The sequence below is a fragment of the Prunus mume genome, linkage group LG1 (assembly GCF_029339155.1).
Source record: "Prunus mume cultivar Tortuosa linkage group LG1, ASM2933915v1, whole genome shotgun sequence".
Taxonomy (NCBI): domain Eukaryota; kingdom Viridiplantae; phylum Streptophyta; class Magnoliopsida; order Rosales; family Rosaceae; genus Prunus; species Prunus mume.
The window spans coordinates 26,797,164-26,819,192 of record NC_142698.1 but is presented as its reverse complement, the minus strand read 5'-3'; the positions used below and the strand labels follow the sequence as shown (position 1 = coordinate 26,819,192).

Here is a 22,029-nt window from a genome sequence, read left to right as displayed (position 1 = left end):
AGCGCTTCGGAAAGAAGCACTCCCAATTGAGCCATTCATCCAACAAACTACAACCGCTTTTTTGTTACCATTCCACACAATCTCATATTTATTCCTTTAGACATGTTAGTTACTCAAGAAATCATATACTCATACTATAAATACCGATACTAATAGTTGCAATAGTGAAAAGTTGAACCTCGTAGGAATTCTATATGATACTAAGTTTTTTTTTTTTTTTTTTTGCCCCTAACCTACATGCCAACAGTTCTACTATTAAGCTAAGACCCCATTGGCATATATGCTACTAAGTTACTTATGTAACTTACCATGCAATGTATAAAGTAAATCATTATAAACAAAAGATTATGATGTGTTTTAATCTTTCTTTGATTACTTAGTAGACATCACTTAACTCAAATCCACTATACAATAGATTTCCTTTAATTCCATGTGTCAAAATAAAATTTTATATTTTTAGTTCACAAATAATTCCCATTGTTTTTATCCAATTTTTACCAAATTGATAACTTGTCAATATTTTCAGATTTTTGGACTGCCAATATTTCCGAAATCCCTAATATTTAAAACCTTGGTTGGAGGATACCACCTAGATTTCATGGATATTCATAGTTTATTTGAACAATTTGTAAGATATCTTACCATCGTAAATTGAATTTTCTTTTTGCGTGTGTTTTGAGAACGTATATTAGAAATTCGTGAGATATATATATATATGTGTGTGTGTGTGTTATGTCTATAAATAAAGCATATACCTTATGATTCAAACCCTAACCCTAAAAATTACCATCAATTTAGAGTTAGGGTGTGAATCATACTCTAATTGTTCAAAACAAAATTTCTACACTCAAAATATCAAGATAAATTTGGTATGAACTTAAGATTTAATAGATTGCATTACAACCAAAGTCCCAAAGTTATACCTGCTGGTTGTTGCAGCTTGAAGTTAACAAAGGCACAACCTAATCGCTACTAAAACATCAAGCATGCTATTTAGCATTTCTAAAAGCATCACTTTGGTGTTCCCCCTCCAAATTCGCAGTCTAGTTACCTGCAAAATCTATTGATGTGTGAGCTGCTTATAGCTCGGTAGGGAAAGTGAGCCAGTAATTATATTTAATCAATATATAATACACACAAACAATGAAAAAGAACTAGATAAATAAGTGAGTAATGACGACTCTCTTTTAAACCCCATTAATCCGTACGATGCATTTAAAAAGAAGCGACATTGAAATACCTATTCACGTGCAATGTAAGAGTTCTTCTCATACATCATTTCCAGAAAGAACGAAAAAACAACGATTGGAAGCTCAATAAATCAGTTTTTCTAAGCATACGTACCAATAGCTGGTGGAAATTTGACTTATAATTCTGCAGCACATCTAAAATTACACCCAATTTTCATATTTACATTATGATTTATTGGGTCCAACAAAATCTGAAACAAACTACCCATAATACTAAACCTAATCTTAACTAATTATGGGTTCTAAAATAGACAACTTCAAGCATCAATCGATTTTCACATTTTTGGAGGGGAAAATATAATAAGGAGCCGTTCCTCCATTTGCAGACAAATCACAGTCTGACATATGTGCATAAAATTATAATGAATTACTTTTGCCAATATATTATAATTTGATTTGTCTGTAAAGAAATATAACTCATTAGATGTAACGAGCCAAGGAGTGTCGATCTTTGCCCAAGACACAAGACCACTCAAAAAGAAATCACAAACCAACCATGATTTGTAGAAAAACGAAAATTTAAAGGCAAGTTTAGTGTCAACAATATTGATCAATATCATCAACTAGAGACATACAGGCGGGAAAAATTAAAGCTATAACAAAGGTACGTATAGTAACATTAAACTTGTGTAGTGATTTGTTTACACAAACAGTTCCTTTAACACATGTTGGAATCATAATTTAAAAAAAGTATAATTTTTAGGCTCGTTCGATAACCATTTCGTGTTCTATTTTTTTATTTGTTAGATATGGAATGAATTTTTAGAAAGAAAAAGAATGGGAGGAAACGGTATATAAAAAGGAAATTAAAACTAAAATTGACTTTTGCGTTGTTATGTTTTCAAGTTTTTCCTTTTTCGTAGAATCACATTCATTTCTTCGTCCTCCCTCCTTCCACCATTTCTCATCCCTCATTTCTTCCACAGATTGTTTCAACCTCTCTAACTCTAACAAAATCAAAATCAAAACAAAAAACGAACCGAAATTTCGTGATTTTTCTCCTGGCGAAATTAACGAGACGAGCAAACTGACCTTCACTGAAGTTTAGTTCATTTTGGGGACGACTAGTCGCGTCATCATTCTCATCGTCTTCCATGGCAGCAGCCTCCCTTCCATACATACCATACAGAAGTTTCTTCAAAGAAGCTCCGCATTTGTACCCGACCGCAGGCTCATGAACCACTCTGTTATAATTCTCCACTGAAAACTCATGGGTTTTGTCCGCAACCAAACTTTCACGCTCTCTCCGATCAGTCCTTCCCCACTTGAACGCGAATGCAGCCAGATCAATTCTATCTGACGCCTTCACCACACCCTCGTCTTCGTCTTCCTCTTCGCCATTCGAGTACTCATATGAACAAGAAGAAAAAGAAGAAGGAGGAGGAGGAGGTGGTGGTCTGGTGCTGAGGATTTGTTTCAAAGAGCGGTACTTGTTGGGCCGCCGCTTAAACTGGCACGTGTTGTTGACCATCGTCTTCATCCTGGGAAGAGGAGGAGGTTGGTGATAGAGATCATGGTGGTGTTCTTTTTCTGTGTCGTCTTCTAAACGTAGGATTATTCTTATGGTCCCCGTTTTCTGGACCGGCATGAAATTGGAGGGACTGGTTTTTCTCATGAAAGTTCTTCATGGCAAAAATGAGAGAGAGAGAGAGAGAGAGAGAGAGAGAGAGAGAGACAGAGAGACAGAGACAGAGACAGAGACAGAGAGCGAGAGAGAAGATATCCAAATGTGTTTTGAAACTACTACTGTAGGTGGGGATTGGAGAGAATTGGGATTAATAGGAATTTTTTTTCTTTTTGGGAATTTGGGATTAATATAGAATCTCCAACCATTTTTCTTTACAAGGAGAATTGATAACGTGGCTGACAAGTGGGTCCAGTTGGAGACTCTCCAATCGGATGACACCCTCTCTGATCACCGTTGAAGCCCGAGATAGATGATGAGAGTGAGAGGAGGGGGGGGGGGGGGGCGGAGGCGGGGAATGCCGGCTGCCTGCCAGGTAGGTAGGAGCCGGTGTGCGGGGAGAGATGGGATCCGGTGGGAGTTCATATTTGTAGCATTTTTCTTCTACGCCAGGTGTAGTATCTTGATTGGGTCATGTCATGCCTAAGTTGACCCGAAAAAAAAAAAAAGACACAGAAATGGTCAGGTAGTTTCATGCATGGCTGCTGGGGCCAACAGAAAAATCCATCATTGCGCAGAAAATAGGGTGAACTGAGCTTTTAAGCCAAACTTTTTTAGGTGGAAAGTTTCTCGGAAAATTTCAGTGGAGTCTCTTTTGTTTTGATGACAGTTCCTAAAGTGTATGCCAAACATTTTTATTATTTATTTCTACATCTTCAACCGCGTATCTACGAAAATCCGATATCGATTACCATCAACGATAATTACTGGAATTTGCTCAAAATATGAAAACTTTGAATAAAACTGTAGTAAGTGTTAGTGACATTTTTATTTGAAAGTTTAGTCCGGTGTTGTTTTAACTGGGCATCAGTCCTTACTTTCATAGCCATAAATTTGTAGTGTAATTATGAAGTTACTTTGATTTGCACAACATATCCGCGAAATCTTCAATTCTTTTATCATACAGGGCTGCATTCGTCCTGGATGTGATCAAGGAAACTGGAGATTATGCTGAAAAGTTTTAGGATGGAGGGCCATTTGATGTGTAGAAGAAGCCAACAATGGTGCATGCATGTCCATGAGGAGACTCCATGGTTCAGTTGCTTTTGTTTTCTGTGATTGAAGCAAAGCTTGTTTTCAATAAAATGAAGGGGGGAGGGAAGAATTATAACAGGTACGTCAACATGGTTTTCTTATGCTGAAGCTGTGTATAGATTACTTTGTTTCATGTTAGTTGAGCTGGCTTAAGCTTTTTAGTTATTGCTATAAAGAAGAGAAAGCAGAAAGGGGAGAGAGAGAGAGAGAGAGAAGGATTGTTAAAATATTTCTTTGAAATGAGGCCGTGTGTTATTGGAGCTCATTACATGGTATAATTCATCGACGAGTTAAGTTTAGGTGGATATTTACTGATAGGAGTTAAGGTTTAGGTGAATATTCATGGATAAATACATGGACAAATACAGGTGACCATCGTCGTACTCTACTAGTACCTTCCAATGAGACAAGATTGTGATTTTTGTGTGTGGATGATTTCGTTAAATTTTTCAAGGTTTTTTTTTGCATGATATTTATTTTATTAATTAGAAGATTTAATGTCATAGATTTTGTGGTGGGTTTTTGGTCTTGTACTCTAAGGCCCCGTTTGATTTATGGAACGAATTTGAAGCGAAATTACTTTTCATGTTTTTTTCTTAAGGGATGGGAAATGGAAGATTTATTTCCCCCGTTTGATAATGTTGTGAAATTAACCGAGATATATCACTTTTTTTTTTCCATGTTTGTTTTGTGAATGAATAGAAAACAAAGTTGGTATAATTTTCCAATTATACCCATATAAATCAAATAAAAAAATGCATTTAATGATATACTGTAATTCTAAATTGTTAATAATGACAAAATGGTCATGAAAAATGTATATTTAATATTGGGAGATTCACTATTATACCCAATATATGAGACCAAATTATAAAAAAATCTATATGAAATGGACTTTAGAAACACACCCAAAAGCTCATTTACAACATAACAAAAAGGCTTTTAACTTCTTTTAAATTACAAAACTGTCATTGATTTCTTAAAACAAACTCAACCTCAAAACCTCATAAAAAAAAGCTCAAAACACTCAATAGGGTATCAAAGTAATTTAATAATCAAATTAAATTCAATAGGGTCAGCTGTCATTTTTTGGATTTTTTTTGGGTTTGTTTATAGAAATTAAATTGTGTAAAGTTTATTTATAGTTTTAATGTTAAGAATGGGTATATGACTAAATATATCTTTAATGTTTGCTTCATTTTATCAAACCTTCTCATGATAAAGGAAAATAAAACTCAAGTTTGGCTTCACTTTCCTCTCTACTTTCCCATGTGCCAGGGGTTCATCAATAACAACGAGACAGACAGGGCTATGGGACTTATTCAACAAATGGTGGAGAGGGGTTTCTCTGCGGATGCATCAACTACAGAATTGATAGTTGATTTACTGTGTAAAGATAAAGTAGATCCCGCATTGTTGCCATTGATACAAAAAGAGAACTATGAAGGTAACTTGCCTCTTTGAAAGTTGAAACACATCTTCTTCTGACTATCACAATAGACATTGAAACTGCAAGTGGATTTCATTGAATTTTTGGCCTGAATGATTGTTGATGAGAGAGTTACTGAATGTTTTTCTTTTTAGTATGAGGAATCTTTACAACCCTAATTCTTTTCAATTATTAATAGTATGTTTTTTTTTAACTAATAGTTATATACATTCTATAAATTACCCCACAAAGGATGTTCTGCTTGTTGTAGTCTCTTGGGTATTGAGTTCAGGATGGGCATGAACATGCGCTAGTAAGGCCTCATTCCAACTCAAATAAACAAATAATCAACTTATTTGACTAAGGATATTGATATGCATTGACATTTATAAGAACATGGTCCCATCGATTTTTATACATCATTTTGATATGCTTTAAGATGCATAGCTTTGTCGGGTTATTTGGTTAGAGAATACCTCTAAAAATTTGTCCCCTATTCTACTCGTAATCTTTTCAAAAAATTTAGGTTGGAAAATAAATTTCATTAGCAAGAAGAATAATGCAATTGGTAATTGGACTGTACTTTTTTTCTTTCTAATTGTTTGAAACAAGTATATAATAAGTGGCCAACGAGGTCTAGCATAGTGGAAAATGGTCGATTTACAGGTCAATAGTCTCAAGTTCGAACCCTTATGCCACCTTGCTAGTGTGTGTAAGAAACTCTCTTCCTTCTTGTAGTTTAAACTATCACTTGTATTTTTTTTTAAATTATATATTCACCCAAAAGAAATTATGTTTATGCCCAGTTCCACAATACATATTAAAACCATTCGGAGACCAAATAACACACAAGGTCCAACAAATACACAGCAAAATAAACGGGCAAAAAAAAAAAAACAAGAGAAGCAACAGCGCAAGACAGAGAGGGATGCCCAAGCACGCAGAAAAGTAAGCCCAAATATTAAAAAGAAAAAAAAAAATTGTGCCAAATTAATTTCAACATATATGGGTCTTGCCTGGCCTCAACAAATTACTCCCCCCAAAGGATGAGGCAACAAGCAAGGCAATATGGCCTTCATTGGCAAGGTTATATTTCTTTATATACATATATATATATATATAAAGAAATTCTCTTATGCGAAAGTCCGGATGTTATTATCATGCAATCGTCATGTATTTTCTACTACATCTCCCTATTTTCCTTCCTATTTATAAAGGCGTCCGCACGGTAATAACGAATGAGGAAAAAATATATATATATATATATAGTCTTTTTTTATTGAGGATACTGTTTAGAGTCCCCTACGAATTGTTTTGCAAATATGATATTTGAAAGAATATCTAAAAACTAGATGTTCATATTATTGAAATACAATGCATAATGGGGTCTATAAGTGTATCCCTCAATTGAAACTCTCTCTCTCTCTCTCTCTCTCTCTCTCTATATATATATATATATAGGACATTCATCCATACAATAAAATTTTCAATTATTAAAAATATAAAAAATTAATAAATGTCTTGATCATTTGTCTAATTTCTTGGATGAACAAACTTTTGATAAGGCAAAACTTAAAGCTAAAGTGCCACAAAAGTCACCAAAGTACAAAATTTCCTAACAAGTTTGCCTATAATTTTAGAGATGTTCTAAGGAATAAAGTATTATATGACATAGTTCTGAGAAAAAATTAAAAATAATAAAACTTAAAAAATAAAAACAAGTGATTTGACTTATAGAGAAACGAACAATTGTATCTTTATTTGCACTTTTAATTACTTAATTAATGTAGGCATCCATTGCTTCTTCAGACCCAATTGATTAGCCAAAAAATGTTTAGTTTAAAGAGTGGCCTCTGAACCAAGCATTTGCCATGGAGCTTCGTGCGGTCAAATGGTATGTCATGTGACTCATGCCGATTTTTAAAAAAATTGTATCTTGTGAATTTTAAAGTTCATTCAAAATAGATATCAATTAAATAATCTTTGTAATTTCAGAACATGGAAACCTTACTTAAATGAACACTGCATTCAAATTCAAATTCCAAGATGAGAAGAACTAAAGATTGGTCAAAGAATCACATATACACACAATGGTGAAAAATATGTCATTCGATGGAGAGATTATAGAATATTACGATAATACAGTGACGTGATATATTTTATACATGTGTTATAATATAAATAGATATTTATAGATATTATTCTTTGAAAGGAGAAAAAATAAACTCTGTCATCTACCTATATTATAACACGTGTACAAAATGTACCACGTGACTATACTGCCGTAGTATTCTATAATTTCTCATGACCTTTCAAAAAATAATAATAGTCTTTGAGATAAGTTGTTTTAAATCACATCACTTTTTTTTATTAACCATTAAATTTCATTTTAACATTAATTTCTCTCAACATGAGAACTGGAGAAATTCTTTATTTTATTTTACGTAGGTTACCCTTAATCTAGTAGAGACCGTGTTGAGTCCGTAACTTAGAGGATTAGAGCATGTGGCTATGAACCACATTGTGTGGAATTCAAATCCCATGTTGTCCACAATTGATCATGGTGTTATTAAAATTATATACTTTTAAATGGTAAGGAGGAGTAAAGAGTCATTTCTGTAATAATATACTATGTGTCATTATTACTTAAGTTCCAAGTAACTGGTTTCTGTGCTCGACGTAATACTTCTGTACATTTTTTTCTTTGATTGCTGCCAATGTTATCATCACAGAGCGTCGTCCACCGTTATGAATTTTACAATGACACTTCTGCCCTCAAGAACGTTAGAGTGAATTGAACAAAGCTCCTAATTTCATGGCAATACAAATGGAATCAACTAATCAATTCTTAAAACATTTTGTAATAGAAGGTTCCTTACGCTTAAAATGATTTTGAAAGGTCTAATGGTATTTCTCTTCACAACATTAAAAGATATCTTAAATTCGAAAGTTCCGAACATATTGATAACAAAAAGAAAATTCCAATAATATTATTTGTATTTTCATTTGTTTAAAATAAATTTGTTTTCACTTAAACATTTCATCACCCATATGATATATATATATATATAATTAATTAATTAATAAAACATTTGATCACCCAAGGGGGTTAATGACCTATTCAGCACATAAACCAACACGAAAGGTCAAATAATTTACCCAAAAAAACACAAAAGGTCAATTTTGAAAAAAACAAGATAATAATATTAATAATAATAATAAAAAACAGCGCGAAATATCACCAGCATTTTCAGGCGCCTTTTAAACATTCTCACGACATTTGGCAGAAAGTCTCCGTCCTTCCCGTGGAGACGAGCTTCCTTGTCCTAAAACAAGCTAAGCACAGTGGCAAATCCGCAAATTCTACCAAAACTCAAGGCTGATTTGGGAATTCACCATCACCTCCTCAACGCGTAAAACCGCGCCCTCTGAAACAGAACTGAACCAGTCCACTGAAAATCAGTATAAAGCATAAAGCTTCTCCCCAGTCCTCCCACACAAACTCTCAATTCAAAAGTCCACAGCAAAAGCTCAGAGAAGCCATGGGTTTACGCAGCGGTTTTCCGCTGCTGTACCAGCAATTCAAGGCTCTGTTCAGGAAGAACCTCCTGCTCTCATGGCGGAACAAGAGGGCTACATTTCTCCAGCTCTTCTCGTCCTTCATCTTCATCTTCCTCATCTTCTGCATCCAGAAGGCGATCGAGGCTCGAAACGCGTCGTCCACGGCGTACAAGAGCGTCGCCGATCCTCCATCTCTGGTTTCGCTGCCGATCCCACCGTGCGAGGACAAGTACTACATCAAAACGCCGTGCTTTGACTTCGTGTGGAGCGGAGATGGGAGCTCTAGGATTCAGAGAATCGTGAGTGCTATCATGGATAATAATCCCGGCAGGCCCATTCCTGCGAGCAAGGTAAGGAGGGATTTGGATTATTGCTGTGTAGAGCTTGGTGTTGTGTTTGGTTGTCGAGAAAATGGGGGAGAAAGTGTTCGGGGCCGTTTTTCTTGTTCTTTTGATTCTGTTTTGTTTGTTTTACTTGGGGAAACGATAACCGTTCGCATTACTTAGCCACGTCAGCAATGTGGTCTTCGTTTACGAAGGATTTTGTTTGTTTGTTTTTACCATAGGCTAAGAATTTTTTACCAAAGGCATATACTTTTTCTTAACCAAAGGCACACGACCCATTTCCAGTTGCTTGAAAATAAACTGTTTCACTTTGGGCTTGAATTTGATTCTGACTCTGCGAATTGATTTTGTTACAGCATCAATCTGATTGTTTTCTCTCCTGCAATTTTATTGTTAGTTCATTTAAGTATATATGTAGCATGCATAATACTGATTTTGGTGATGGTATTGTGTTGCCTGAGCTTGGGATATGAGGGATCTGGGTGATGACAAATTGCTGGCATTGGCTTTTCAGATTTTAGAGGATATATCCTTTACTTGATGCACATGCAAGAATGAAAAGCCAATGCCACCTAGTGCAGGGCTGTTGATTACTCAAGCCTCCATGTAAAACCCCAACAAAGATAAATGATACGCCCTTTTGACCTGATAACCTTTTAAGACTAAACAATGCAAAAATGCCTAGAAACCTTGTCTGATATGACCTTTGGACCTGATTAATTTTTATACAAATTTTTAAGCATAAGCATAGATGCAACAAAACCTCATTAAAACTAAGAAGTCTTGATTGTATTCATATTCAGTCATGAATTTTTGTTTATATTTTGAATATGGTGACACTTGATATCTTAAGATTGAATTGTTACCATCATTGAGAATCAAAATTTGGGTTTGGTTGTTGAAAAATTGAGGCTAAAAGGGAGGGAAGGGGGAGAACAAATTCAAAATGTTAAAACTCATTGATTTATGCTTCACTTAAATAGGTTGGTTCACTGAGTTGCGTTAAGTTTCTTTCTTTTGCATTGTTTGTTACTGTTAGGGTGCGTTTGGTTCATGGGAAATGGGGCTTGGGAAAGGGAAATCACAATTGGGTGTGAGAAAGTCTGAATAACAAATATCATGTAATAACTCTTGTCGTGCCTTTTATTTCTGCAGGTCAAATCGTTTAGAACAACAGCTGAAGTGGATGCATGGCTGTATAGTAATCCAATGCATTGCCCAGGAGCGTTGCATTTTATGGAAAGAAACGCCACTGTTATTAGCTATGGCATACAGACTAATTCTACTCCTGTTGCAAAACGAGGGCAATATGAAGATCCCACTTTCAAATTTCAAATTCCGCTTCAGATTGCTGCGGAGCGTGAAATTGCTCGGTCTCTGATTGGAGGTATTAGGCTTTGTTTCTTGTAGTCCTGTGTTACGTGCAGAAAGTTTACTTGCATGATTATCACCCTGACCTTAGCTCTCATATAATGACATGTTCAGTTCCAAATTTTAGCTGGGTTGTTGCTTTCAAGGAATTTGCACACCCTGCAATGGAGCTTTTCTCTGCATTGGATACAGTAGGACCAACCTTTTTTCTCGCAACTGCCATGTTTGGTTTTGTGTTTCAAATGACTTCTTTGATCACAGAGAAAGAACTAAAGCTTCGACAGGTGATGGCTTTAAGCTGCTTTAAGTTAATGCATAACACTGTCCAGTTAAACGGCTATTACTATTACTAGCCTTGCTGTTCTTTTGAAGAATCAATTAATTATCTGGTGCTTTATTTGTTTCGTCAAGCAGGCAATGACAATGATGGGTCTTTATGATACTGCATACTGGTTCTCATGGCTCACATGGGAGGGAATCATTACACTATTCTCATCACTTTTCATCGTTCTTTTCGGAATGATGTTTCAGTTTGATTTTTTCCTAAAGAACAATTTTGCGGTCTTGTTCCTTGTCTTCTTTCTTTTCCAACTCAATATGGTAAGACTTTTTCTTGCAAGTTTGCAATTACTTTTTTTTAATTCATTCTAATTCTTTCTGATTTATGTTTTTAAATAAGCCTCTTGGTTTTATCATAATTTCATAACCTCTGATCCGTCGTCTCTAACATTTCATGCCAGCTAGGTTTTGCCTTTATGTTGTCGGCCTTCATAAGCAAGTCATCTTCATCCACAACTGTGGGTTTCTCTATATTTATTGTTGGTTTTATGACCCAGGCAAGATTCCTCAGTACAAGATTTATATATTAGGGATTGTTGGTTCAATGGTACTAACAGAATCCATTTTGTCATTGCAGCTTGTTACAGCATTTGGATTTCCCTATTCTGATAGCATCTCCAGAACCTTTCGAAGCCTCTGGTCATTATTCCCACCTAATCTTCTTGCCATAGCTCTACAGATACTCGCTGGTGCAACATCCACTCCTCAAGATATTGGGGTTAGCTGGAGTAGAAGAACAAAGTGTGCACCAAATGATGATGACTGTGTTATAACAATTGTATGTAACACATTGATCCTCACACTCAAAATATTTACAATAGGTTATTAGTCCTTTTTATTAGTACGTAATTATAATATTCTGATTTGAACTTTTATAGAATGACATTTATATATGGCTGGTGGCCACATTCTTCCTCTGGTTTGTACTGGCTATCTACTTCGATAATATCATCCCAAACGCATCTGGTGTGAGAAAATCAGTGTTTTACTTTTTGAAGCCTGGGTACTGGATAGGGAAAGGTGGAAACAAAGTAGAAGGTAAAAATAAGACTGGAATGCAGATTGTGTGTGAGTTTACCTTGTTGGATTTTTCTTAATGCTTTTTTTCCTCTTTTTCATAGAGGGTGGCATTTGCAGTTGCATAGGTTCAGTTCCACCACAGGAGCAACTTACTCCAGATGATGAAGATGTCCTTGAAGAGGAGAACATTGTAAAACAACAAACTAGGGAAGGCATAATTGATCCGAACATTGCAGTTCAGATACGTGGCCTTGTAAAGACATATCCTGGGACCACAAATATTGGTTGCTGTAGATGCACGAGGACTTCACCTTACCATGCCCTCAAGGTAAAGAACCTTTTCTGACTTTTAGTTCTGAGTGAAAGTTGAGAGATTAAAAGGACTTCTCCTTCAATCACTTAGCTGCCTAGAGGAATACCCCTCTAAGCTAAATTGATTGATATTTCATGATTTTCATCGGCTGTCATTAATATTATAACACTTGGGACAAAAAGTATAATGCAGACACAGCATATATGTTCAGGTTTGTTTTTAATTAATAATAACAATGGTTTCTTTTGAACAACCTTCAGGGTTTATGGGTGAACTTTTCCAAGGATCAGTTATTTTGTTTACTTGGACCCAATGGAGCTGGGAAAACCACGGCAATTAATTGTCTGACTGGCATCACACCGGTGACTGGCGGAGATGGTAATAGTATCATTATTTTTGAGTTCATGAATTAAAAAATTCCCTGATGAAATCACTATGGATATGATAAATTGTGAACTGTCTTGATAACAGCATTGATTTATGGATATTCTGCCCGAAGCTCTGTTGGCATGGCAAAAATTAGAAAAATGATTGGAGTTTGTCCACAGGTGATCTGCTTTCCCTCCCTACACACGTACACACACATATGAGAATGTATATGAATGTCTGTACTTCAAGAGTATGCAAGTTACGTAGTTTTCATCGTGGTGCTTCAACTCATTGATAAATTTAGAGTTAACTTGTCCATATGTTGCCTATGTTCACAGTTTGACATTCTGTGGGATGCATTGTCTGGGCAAGAGCACCTTCACCTGTTCGCTAGTATTAAAGGCCTATCCCCAGCTTCAATCAAATCAGTATGTGCTATGCTAATTATTCAAGGAGTAATTCTTCCCTATCACTGGTTGTATACCACCGATGATAGGGCAGAAAACTTCCTATTGCATGCTTTCTACTTTGCAAATGTTTGAACTCTGGGCATTATAATCTTTCATTTTTGTCCCCATGCTTTATGAGCTCAAGCTAGCAGAATAACTGTTTGTTCATGTATAAGATGAATGCTCCTTCTCAAATGTAGGTTGCTAAGAAGTCCTTGGCAGAGGTGAGGCTCACTGAGGCAGCCAAAATGAGAGCTGGGAGTTACAGTGGAGGAATGAAACGTCGCCTGAGTTTTGCAATAGCCCTTATTGGTGATCCAAAGTTAGTCATATTGGATGAACCGGTATGGAAATTATAAACTTTTCCCTTGTATTCGTATTAAAATAATTTATTAAAATATGAGGAAGATCATTATGTTGCATTACTTATGAAGAATAACATGGGTGCTTATATGGGATACCAAGACATAAATCTGCTATGAAGATTAGCCTTGAATTAAGCTAATCAGACAATAAGCCTCAAATTCAACTACATGCCTAATAATCAGAACTTAATTTGAGCTACAAATCAGCCATTGAACTAAATGACCAATAATCAGCCTATGCCAATGAGAGAGTAAATCTAGACGCTCTGTTTATGTGTTTTAGTTTATGATCTGCAGACAACTGGTATGGATCCAATAACTAGAAGACATGTATGGGACATCATAGAGGATACCAAAAAAGGGCGGGCAATTGTCCTAACCACTCACTCAATGGAAGAAGCTGACATTTTAAGTGACAGGATTGGAATAATGGCAAAGGGTAGGCTCCGTTGCATTGGAACTTCAATCAGGCTGAAGTCACGGTTTGGGACTGGTTTTATTGCTAATGTTAGCTTCACTGGAAGCACCAATGGACAAAGTCCTCCAAACAGTGATGCAGTTGCTACACCTCACCATGAGGCAGTGAAGCAGTTCTTTAAACATGTATGATAATTTCGAAAGTGATTTAAACATTTTTTACGCATACAAAGGTTAATTTCTAACATGGGAAATGTTTTGACAGCATTTGGATGTTTTACCAAAAGAAGAGAACAAATCCTTTCTGACTTTTGTTATTCCTCATGACAGAGAGGGGCTTTTGAAGGTAATAATTTCACTTTCTAGTATATATCTTTTATAGCAATTTTTTCTTTTCAAGGTAATTACAGTTGTTTTTATACTGAAACTTGATACAAGAAGGATGGCACAATGTCTAATTCTCGTAGGTTGTGGCTAATAAAATGAATTTGAAAACTCTCATATTACTCTATTTGCAGGAGAAGGAAGATGTTATGTTGAAACCAATAAATTTGATTATTCGATAGTAAAATCGTGTAATTTACTTATGTTTTTCGTTTCAGTAGCTTGGAGGACACATGTAATTGCCAAGATGGTATACGTGTTTTCATATATTTTGTAAATCTTCTGCAGAATTTTTTTGCGGAGCTTCAAGACAGACAAAGTGAATTCGGTATATCAGACATCCAACTTGGTCTTACAACTCTAGAGGAAGTTTTCTTGAATATTGCAAGGCAGGCAGAGCTAGAAACTGCCACAGCTGAGGGGAGGTTGGTCACTCTCACTTTAACATCCGGAGCCCCAGTCGAGGTAAGCTCAATTTCTCTCTTTATATCATTCTGTAGTGAGATACATAAGTAATGGCTATAAAATCACTTGTAATTTCTTGTTTTCTTGTTTTTCTCTTATTGTATCTCAATGATTATGCAGATACCAGTCGGAGCTAGGTTTGTGGGGATTCCAGGTACAGAATCTGCAGAGAATCCAAGAGGGATTATGGTAGAAGTTTACTGGGAGCAAGATGATTCCGGTGCCCTCTGCATATCTGGCCACTCACCTGAAACTCCAATACCTCCTAATGTTGAACCAATGCCTTCTTCTGCTGCAACCTCACGCAGAAACTCGATAGGCCGGTCACGACCAGTTCATGGAATTGTCATTCACCCCAATCAAATCAGTAGCACAAGTCCTCATTGACACTGTTAGTTATTAAGATACCAGAAGTACATAACTTTTGTACATTTACTGAGTACCCCACTGGAAGCACATAGCCATTTACGTTTCCTTAAATAATGTATACAGAAATTTTACAGAAGTTTGCACACTACTTCATTGCTTGTTTCTTTATGTATGTTTTGTTCTTGAAGTATAGGCCAGTACCCCAATTATAATAAGAAAATTTCAAAATCTAGAAGCAGCCCTTAAATTTTTAATTGGTTAGGTGACATGTTGGCCATTTTTCTTTTCTTAGAAAACAAATGGAAAGTTCATGTTGTCTTTCTAAAGTCAACCAAAAAACCAAAGGCAGTTTAGTCAACATATGACGATGAATTCAAACTTGGAACTTTTGTCCATTATTAAAGACCCTTGACATATTTTGGCCGCCTTCGGATTCCAGACACTATGACCCCTTACATTTTCTATTCTCCATCTGCCTCTACAAAACTAGTTGTGATTTATACCAATAATATCCCAAGGAAGTCGCAGAGATCCATGGAGTCTGGTTCAGAGCTCCCAAGCGAACTTATATGCTTTCAGATACTTGCCAGGCTGCCGGTCAAGTCCCTTATGCGCTTCAAATGCGTTTGCAAGTCTTGGTCCTCTCTCAACCGCAGCCCTTCCTTTGTCAATGCCCATCGAAACTTCCACCAGAACAACCACACTCAGCTCCTCCTCACCACCTGGGACGAAGCCATGCTGCAGCAGACCTTCTTCTCCATACAAATCAAACAAGGAAGTCCAACGCTCGTCATCCGCCTTCTAAACCTTCCAACACCTCCAACCAAGAATGGTGAACGTCTCTACAATGCACTGAGTGTCAATGGGTTAGTCTGTCTTTACCTTTCTGACAAAGTGTTTCCCAATCGAACTGACCAAAACCATCCCGTTCGAATACTCAACCCATGCACCCGAGAGTCTATAATTCTTCCTCATGATTCTCCTGCATACAGCGCCATCCACCTTACACACCACTTCGGGTTCAGTCCTCTTACGAATGAGTATAAGGTTCTTCAAGTGAAAAGGTTTCAGCCTCTAAATTCTATAGAGGATAGGAGCTTCATGTTCAAGATTTTCAAACTAGGTACAAGTTCATGGAGGAGAATAGAGGTAGACCTTAATGATGTCCCTTTTGATCTGCTCAAGTGCCAGTTTGACAGGAGAAGTGTGTGCGCTCATGGAGCCATACATTGGATGCACGGGTCAACGCAGAACATTATAGCGGTTTTCGATCTTGAAGACGAGAGATTCAGAGCCATCCCACTTCCTGAAGATTATAACTATGGCATCCATGGTATCAACAATACCCTTGGGGACATAGTTGACCTGGATGGATGTTTGGCTCTAATAGGAGACAGGCACCTGATGCAACAGAACATGATGGAGTTATGGATTTTGAAGGACTACGAAAACCAGGTTTGGGTTAAGGAGACCATAAATTTTCCTTTTTATTGGGGGGACTTAGGGTACCCTGTCCCTTTGTATACGATTCACACTGGTGAGCTACTTTTGCAATCTTCAAGATTGCTTAGGCAGGATCCTGCCCAAGTGAAAGTGTTCTATTACAACATGGAGAGTAAAAGTTTCAGAAGTGAAATTGTTTCACCACGGTCGAGACTTTCAGATCATCTTCGGTTGAAATTGCTTGTTGGCTGTGGTGGTGATAGCATTGTCCCCTTAAGATGAGAGATTGCCTAATTTCATCATCTAATTCTAAGCTTCAATTCAATGGTTGGTTATCTTCTAGAAAATTTGAAGTCTGAACTTGGTGATGTTTTACCTTCTCACTATTTGTCATGTTACTCTCTCCTTTTGCTCTATTTCTTCATTTTTCTCTCATTCACTACTTTACTGAAGACTGCAAACTAGAGAGTAATTACATTAATTATGGGCTAATTTCATACATTTAGAGTTAAAAAAGTCAACATCATTATGTTATACCTTTCTTTGTAAAGGTTTTTGGTATTTTGAAATTAAAAATTCCAAAATTCCAAAATCATAGCTCTAAAATTCCTGAAAAAACTGTGTCAGAGCCTTATTTGCTAGTGGTTTGGAGTTCGATTTTCATATCTCACTTCTTTGTTGGTTTGCAGGGTGTAGCCTGTAGGGCAGTGATTGTGGAAAAAAAAAGAGTAACCATTACGGTGATACAAAAGTTATATAGATGAATAATAGATGAATAATAGAAAAATACTTCTTCGTCGCTCATTTTTTTCTCTTGTTTTGGATAAGAGCCAAAGCAAAAAAGCATAGTAACTATGTATTGACACTGACGAGGAATATAAAAATAAAATCACTGTGTAAATGTTTGTTTTCTTGTTTTACTCTTCAAAGTTTTAAACAAATTCAACAAGCGACTAAAACAAAGCAGATTTATTCTCAATCTGTCTTACTCTTGGCTTCCTTCTGATAAAAACTATGAACTTTTGATTTCCCATCCACCATCTGCCCCTACAAAACCATCAACTTTTAGACTTGTAACTTGTAAGGAAGGATAATAATATTATCCTAAGATCAATACATGGAAGCAGCTGCGGATCAAGAGCTCCCCAGCCAAATTACATGCTTTGAGATTCTCTCAAGGCTACCGTCCAAGTCTCTGATGCGCTTCATTCAAGTCTTGGTCCTCTCTCACCCACAACCCTTCCTTTGTCACTGCCCATCAAAACTTGGGCTGCAACAAGCACACTCACCTCCTCCTCTCTGCCTTGGACAAATCCACAAGGCAGCAACACTTCTTCACCTTACAAATCAACCAACAAGGAAGCCTAACACCCTCCACCCACATTCTAAGCCTTCCAATGCCTCGAACCAAGAACGAACGCTCTACCTTACGCAGAGTATCAACGGCTTGGTCTGTCTTACCTTCATAACACCTTTGTTCCCAATCAAACTGATCCTGACCACCCCGTTCGATTATTTAACCCCTGCACTGAGAGTCTCTCGCTCTTCCCCATGCTTCACCAGCTTCCCACACAGCCCATTCTATACACCATTTCGGGTTCAGTCCTCTTACATATGAGTATAAGGTTCTCCAAGTGCAAAAGTTTGTCCCTACCTTGAGGGGTAACCATTTTATGTGCAAGATATTCAAATTGGGGACAAGTTCATGGAGGAACATCGAGGTAGACCTTAATGATCTCCCTTCTGATCCTCTTAAGCACCCGTTTGATTCGCGAAGTGTGTGCGTTAATGGGGTCATACATTGGTTGCATGCGACGCAAAATGTTATATTGGTTTTTGACATTGTTGAAGAGAAATTCAGAGCAATCCCACTCCCTAAAGATTATAATTGTTTTCTGCATTTGGTTATATAATTGGAGTGGATGGTTGTTTGGCTCTAGTAGGTGACAAGCAGTTTATGGGAGAGGAACTGATGGGGCTGTGGGTTTTGAGGGACTACCAAAACCAGCTGTGGCTTAAGGAGACCATCACTTTTCCCTTTGGAGGGAGGTAGGGTACCCTGTTCACACAGGTGAGCTCCTCTTCCAGTCTTCAGCGTTAAGCTGGCATCACCCTGCCTATATGAGGGAGCATTTACACAACATGAAGACTGCAAGTTTTAAGGCAATTGATGAAATTGTTTTGCCCCCCGGATCGACATTTCTGAAGGATAATGCATTGAAGTTACTTGCTAGTTATGAGGATACCATTGTGCAATTAAGAAGAGAGATATGACCTATTTCATCATCAAGCTTTAATTCAATGGTGAACTTGCAAATAGAAGTTATTTTGGTGGCTTCTCTTACCTTCAAAAACATATTGGGTTTTTTCATGGTGCCTTGTGCTTACAAATTGTTGCAAGACAAGGAGGCCCTGAAATTTGATATTTCTGCTGCCATGAGAGTAAAATAAAGTTTAACTTCCCATTAATTTTCAATTTAAAAATATAGTAAGAAGATATTGGGGTGTCAAATTTGTGAAGCAACGATCAACTATACAACAAAGATTCCCTCATCTAAAACAGTTCTTTTTTTCTTTTCAACCAAAAAAAAAAAAAAGGAAGTAGGAAATGTCATGAGGATGATAATGGTGTTGGTGTAGATTTGTGTAAGTGTGAATGGCATGATTATTCACATGTTATTGTGCACACATCTCTGCTCCAAAGATATGTTTCTGGTGATAATTGGTCTATAAGATAGTGACAAATCAAGTTTAAAGATTGGTCTTTGCTGTAAAGGTTATATGTCTCAACGAACTTAATGTCATCCTAAAATAATTGAAAAAAATAAAATATTGGAGGAAACTAAATTTTCTGTTCGAATGTTCAACTTTGCAATCAGTTGTTAGAATCAATATGTTTTCAAATCATTCATTTCAAAAAATTGAAACCCTTCTCATTGGATGATCATGAGACTTCCCAAAAATCTAGATTCTTGATCAATGGAGGAACAATATCACTATTTTTGTTCAATAAGACGCCAAAGTTGTGGGAGCAAATATTTTCGTCTCCAATCATAGCATGTCACGTGGAAAAGAAGAATATGGGTTTGGAGCTTATGCCTCAAAATAATTAATTGAACCAATTTATTAATTTGGGATAATGTCTTAATTATAGGACATTATCTTTATTTAATAAGATAATATCATTAATTTAGATATTATCCTAATAAGGAGATATAGTCATCATCAAATTAGGAGATTTGGATCCCAATCAAATCCCTAATGGACTCAATCTCTATTATAACAAAGAATTCCCTTTTTATGTGGAAAAGGCCCGTATCAATAATTATAATTTTATGTATGGACAATTCCTCAATATCTTGTTGATTTGCAAGAAAATATTTTCTTTTTGCCGCAGTAAACAATGTGTAAGTTAAGTGTATGCATTTTGTGATTTTCTTTTGGCTTCCCTTGACAATTTTGTAATAGGATTTTTATTGTTTTTATCAAGCTCAAGTTTAGATTTAGAATAGCTTCTCTATGTGTTCTTAACTAACAACTATCCTATGGAGGTTTAAGCAAATTGACAAAGGTAAATTGTGCATTGCATCACATTTCATTAAATTGATTTAATAAAATGATGACTAGTAGTCTGTTTCTCGTATGACTAGTCCTCCTTGCTCTGTAGGATTTCCAGCTGGAGAACCAACTTTTTTTGTCCTATTCTCCTTTCTCTCTCAACTACCATGTGTCGATTCTGACCTAGGGAATTTTTGGGTGTAATGGCCAAATAATTCCTCTTTTGGATGCAGTCTCTTTGGTGTGGAAGTTTTGGAAAGTTTTACTTGCCATCTTTCTCTTCTTCCTCAAGAGAGAACCATCTTATTTTCATTTATGAGTTTTCCAAATTGATTTTTTGTGAAAAACTACATTTGAAATACTAATCTGCATCTAGCTACTTAAAACACTCTCTCATTTATATCTAGGTCAGATTCAAGACTGATTTCTTCAAGAGTATGGTTTCTTGAAGCAATTGGTCATTCTCCTTTGAATCCAAATTTTGGTTTATGTCTAAGTTAGAGCTTGCAAGCTAGTGCCATGGGATGAAAGAGCTGATGAAGGAGTTGTCATTGCTATGAAAAACTGAGCTTCAAGTTTTGCTAAGTTGGAGAAGAAGATTGCACGAAGGAGATATAGCTCATCTTCCTAAATAGATCTAGGTTTCTCTTGAGCTTGCTTGTGTTCCTTTGTAAGAATCTTTTTCCACTTAATGGATTGCATGGTCAGTTGATGACCCCTAGTTTTTCCCAATGGTGGGTTTCTGGGTGAACAATTTCTAATTTGCATCTCTGTAATTTTTTTTGGGTTTGTGTTCTTGGTGGTTGACTAGCCATCGTATGAATTCTGGGTTTGTGTCCTTGTAGTTAACTAGTTATCATTATCTGTTGTTTGGTGTTTACTTGATTATGATGATTTCACACACTCTCACTATAGTTGTTGCTAGCACAGAGCATGCCTAGATTGACGGGTCCTTCTGAGTGCCTAAGTTGTCACTAGTAATCTTCTAGAGTTGCAGGTACATTGTAGCATGCTCTGTGTGTATTCTTGATTGTGATTATTCATGACTAGCAGTTGACTAGTCATAAATTTGGTCAAGGTCTAAAGTGTGTGAAGATTGTTGCGTTTTGTTTAAGTGTCGTAAAATTTACCCCTTGTCACCTAAGTACCAATTTCACAATGACTTGTGTTTCATAAACAATGAATTAAAAGCCATGTCATTTAGACCGGGAATGAAAGTAATTGGTTGAAATATAGTTGCCTTTTTTATATGCGAGGCGCTTTCTTCTTGGTCTTTGCCCAAAAAAAAAACTTTATTCTTGGTCATTGTAAATAACACAAAAATAAAACTTATGTAACTCTCGTTTATATAGTTTCCCATGGGAAATTTGCATAAATACTACCTGAACTTTTAGGCATGTGCACTATTACCACCTAAACTTTTAATTTTTATTATTAACCACCTGAATTTTATAGAGTGTTGCAATGTACCACCTATGTCCAACTCTATTAAACTTTCCGTTAAGTTTAAGGACAATTCCATCAATTCACTATAACTAAAAGATCCGTCTTGACTGATAAAAATTTTAAAACTAACAAATTTAAATAACAAAGGGGCAAAATAATAAACCAGTTGGAGGTAACCTAATTATCGTTCCCCAGTCTCCACAAATTCTTCCCCATTGCCTAGCTGCCTCCCCACCCTCTCTGCATACACCCTACTTCATATCCCTGCCACCCATCTCTCTCCACCGAATCTATAAAATATTTGGTGTGGGTTGTTGAAGAGTTGAAGGCCAACTCGAGGGTGCATTACTCATACGGATTAATCAGCCCCTTCTCTCATTAGTCATGGTAATGTTTAGAGATGGGATTCCTTGCCTCT

The 22,029-nt window shown here is 36.4% G+C and overlaps 2 protein-coding genes and 1 pseudogene across 2 annotated transcripts; all 3 read left to right on the top strand.

The window, feature by feature from the left end:
* The first annotated feature begins 8,687 nt into the window (after nucleotides 1-8,687).
* LOC103324469 (ABC transporter A family member 2-like) lies at nucleotides 8,688-15,332 on the top strand. The gene is made up of 16 exons (XM_008226532.3): nucleotides 8,688-9,309; nucleotides 10,459-10,690; nucleotides 10,789-10,958; nucleotides 11,089-11,274; nucleotides 11,415-11,510; nucleotides 11,591-11,791; nucleotides 11,892-12,051; nucleotides 12,135-12,361; nucleotides 12,607-12,724; nucleotides 12,818-12,894; nucleotides 13,054-13,143; nucleotides 13,365-13,508; nucleotides 13,827-14,132; nucleotides 14,212-14,292; nucleotides 14,619-14,795; nucleotides 14,916-15,332. Exons 1-16 carry the CDS (start codon nucleotides 8,941-8,943, stop codon nucleotides 15,180-15,182), a joined length of 2,901 nt encoding a protein of 966 aa, XP_008224754.2. The 5' UTR covers nucleotides 8,688-8,940; the 3' UTR covers nucleotides 15,183-15,332.
* A 309-nt stretch (nucleotides 15,333-15,641) lies between these two features.
* Nucleotides 15,642-17,023, top strand: LOC103324480 (putative F-box protein At1g19160). The gene has a single exon (XM_008226542.2). The coding sequence runs from the start codon at nucleotides 15,699-15,701 to the stop codon at nucleotides 16,887-16,889; it is 1,191 nt and encodes a 396-aa protein (XP_008224764.2). The 5' UTR covers nucleotides 15,642-15,698; the 3' UTR covers nucleotides 16,890-17,023.
* Nucleotides 17,024-17,448: 425 nt separating this feature from the next.
* On the top strand, nucleotides 17,449-18,982 carry LOC107882057 (F-box protein At1g30790-like; annotated as a pseudogene).
* The last annotated feature ends 3,047 nt before the right edge of the window (nucleotides 18,983-22,029 follow it).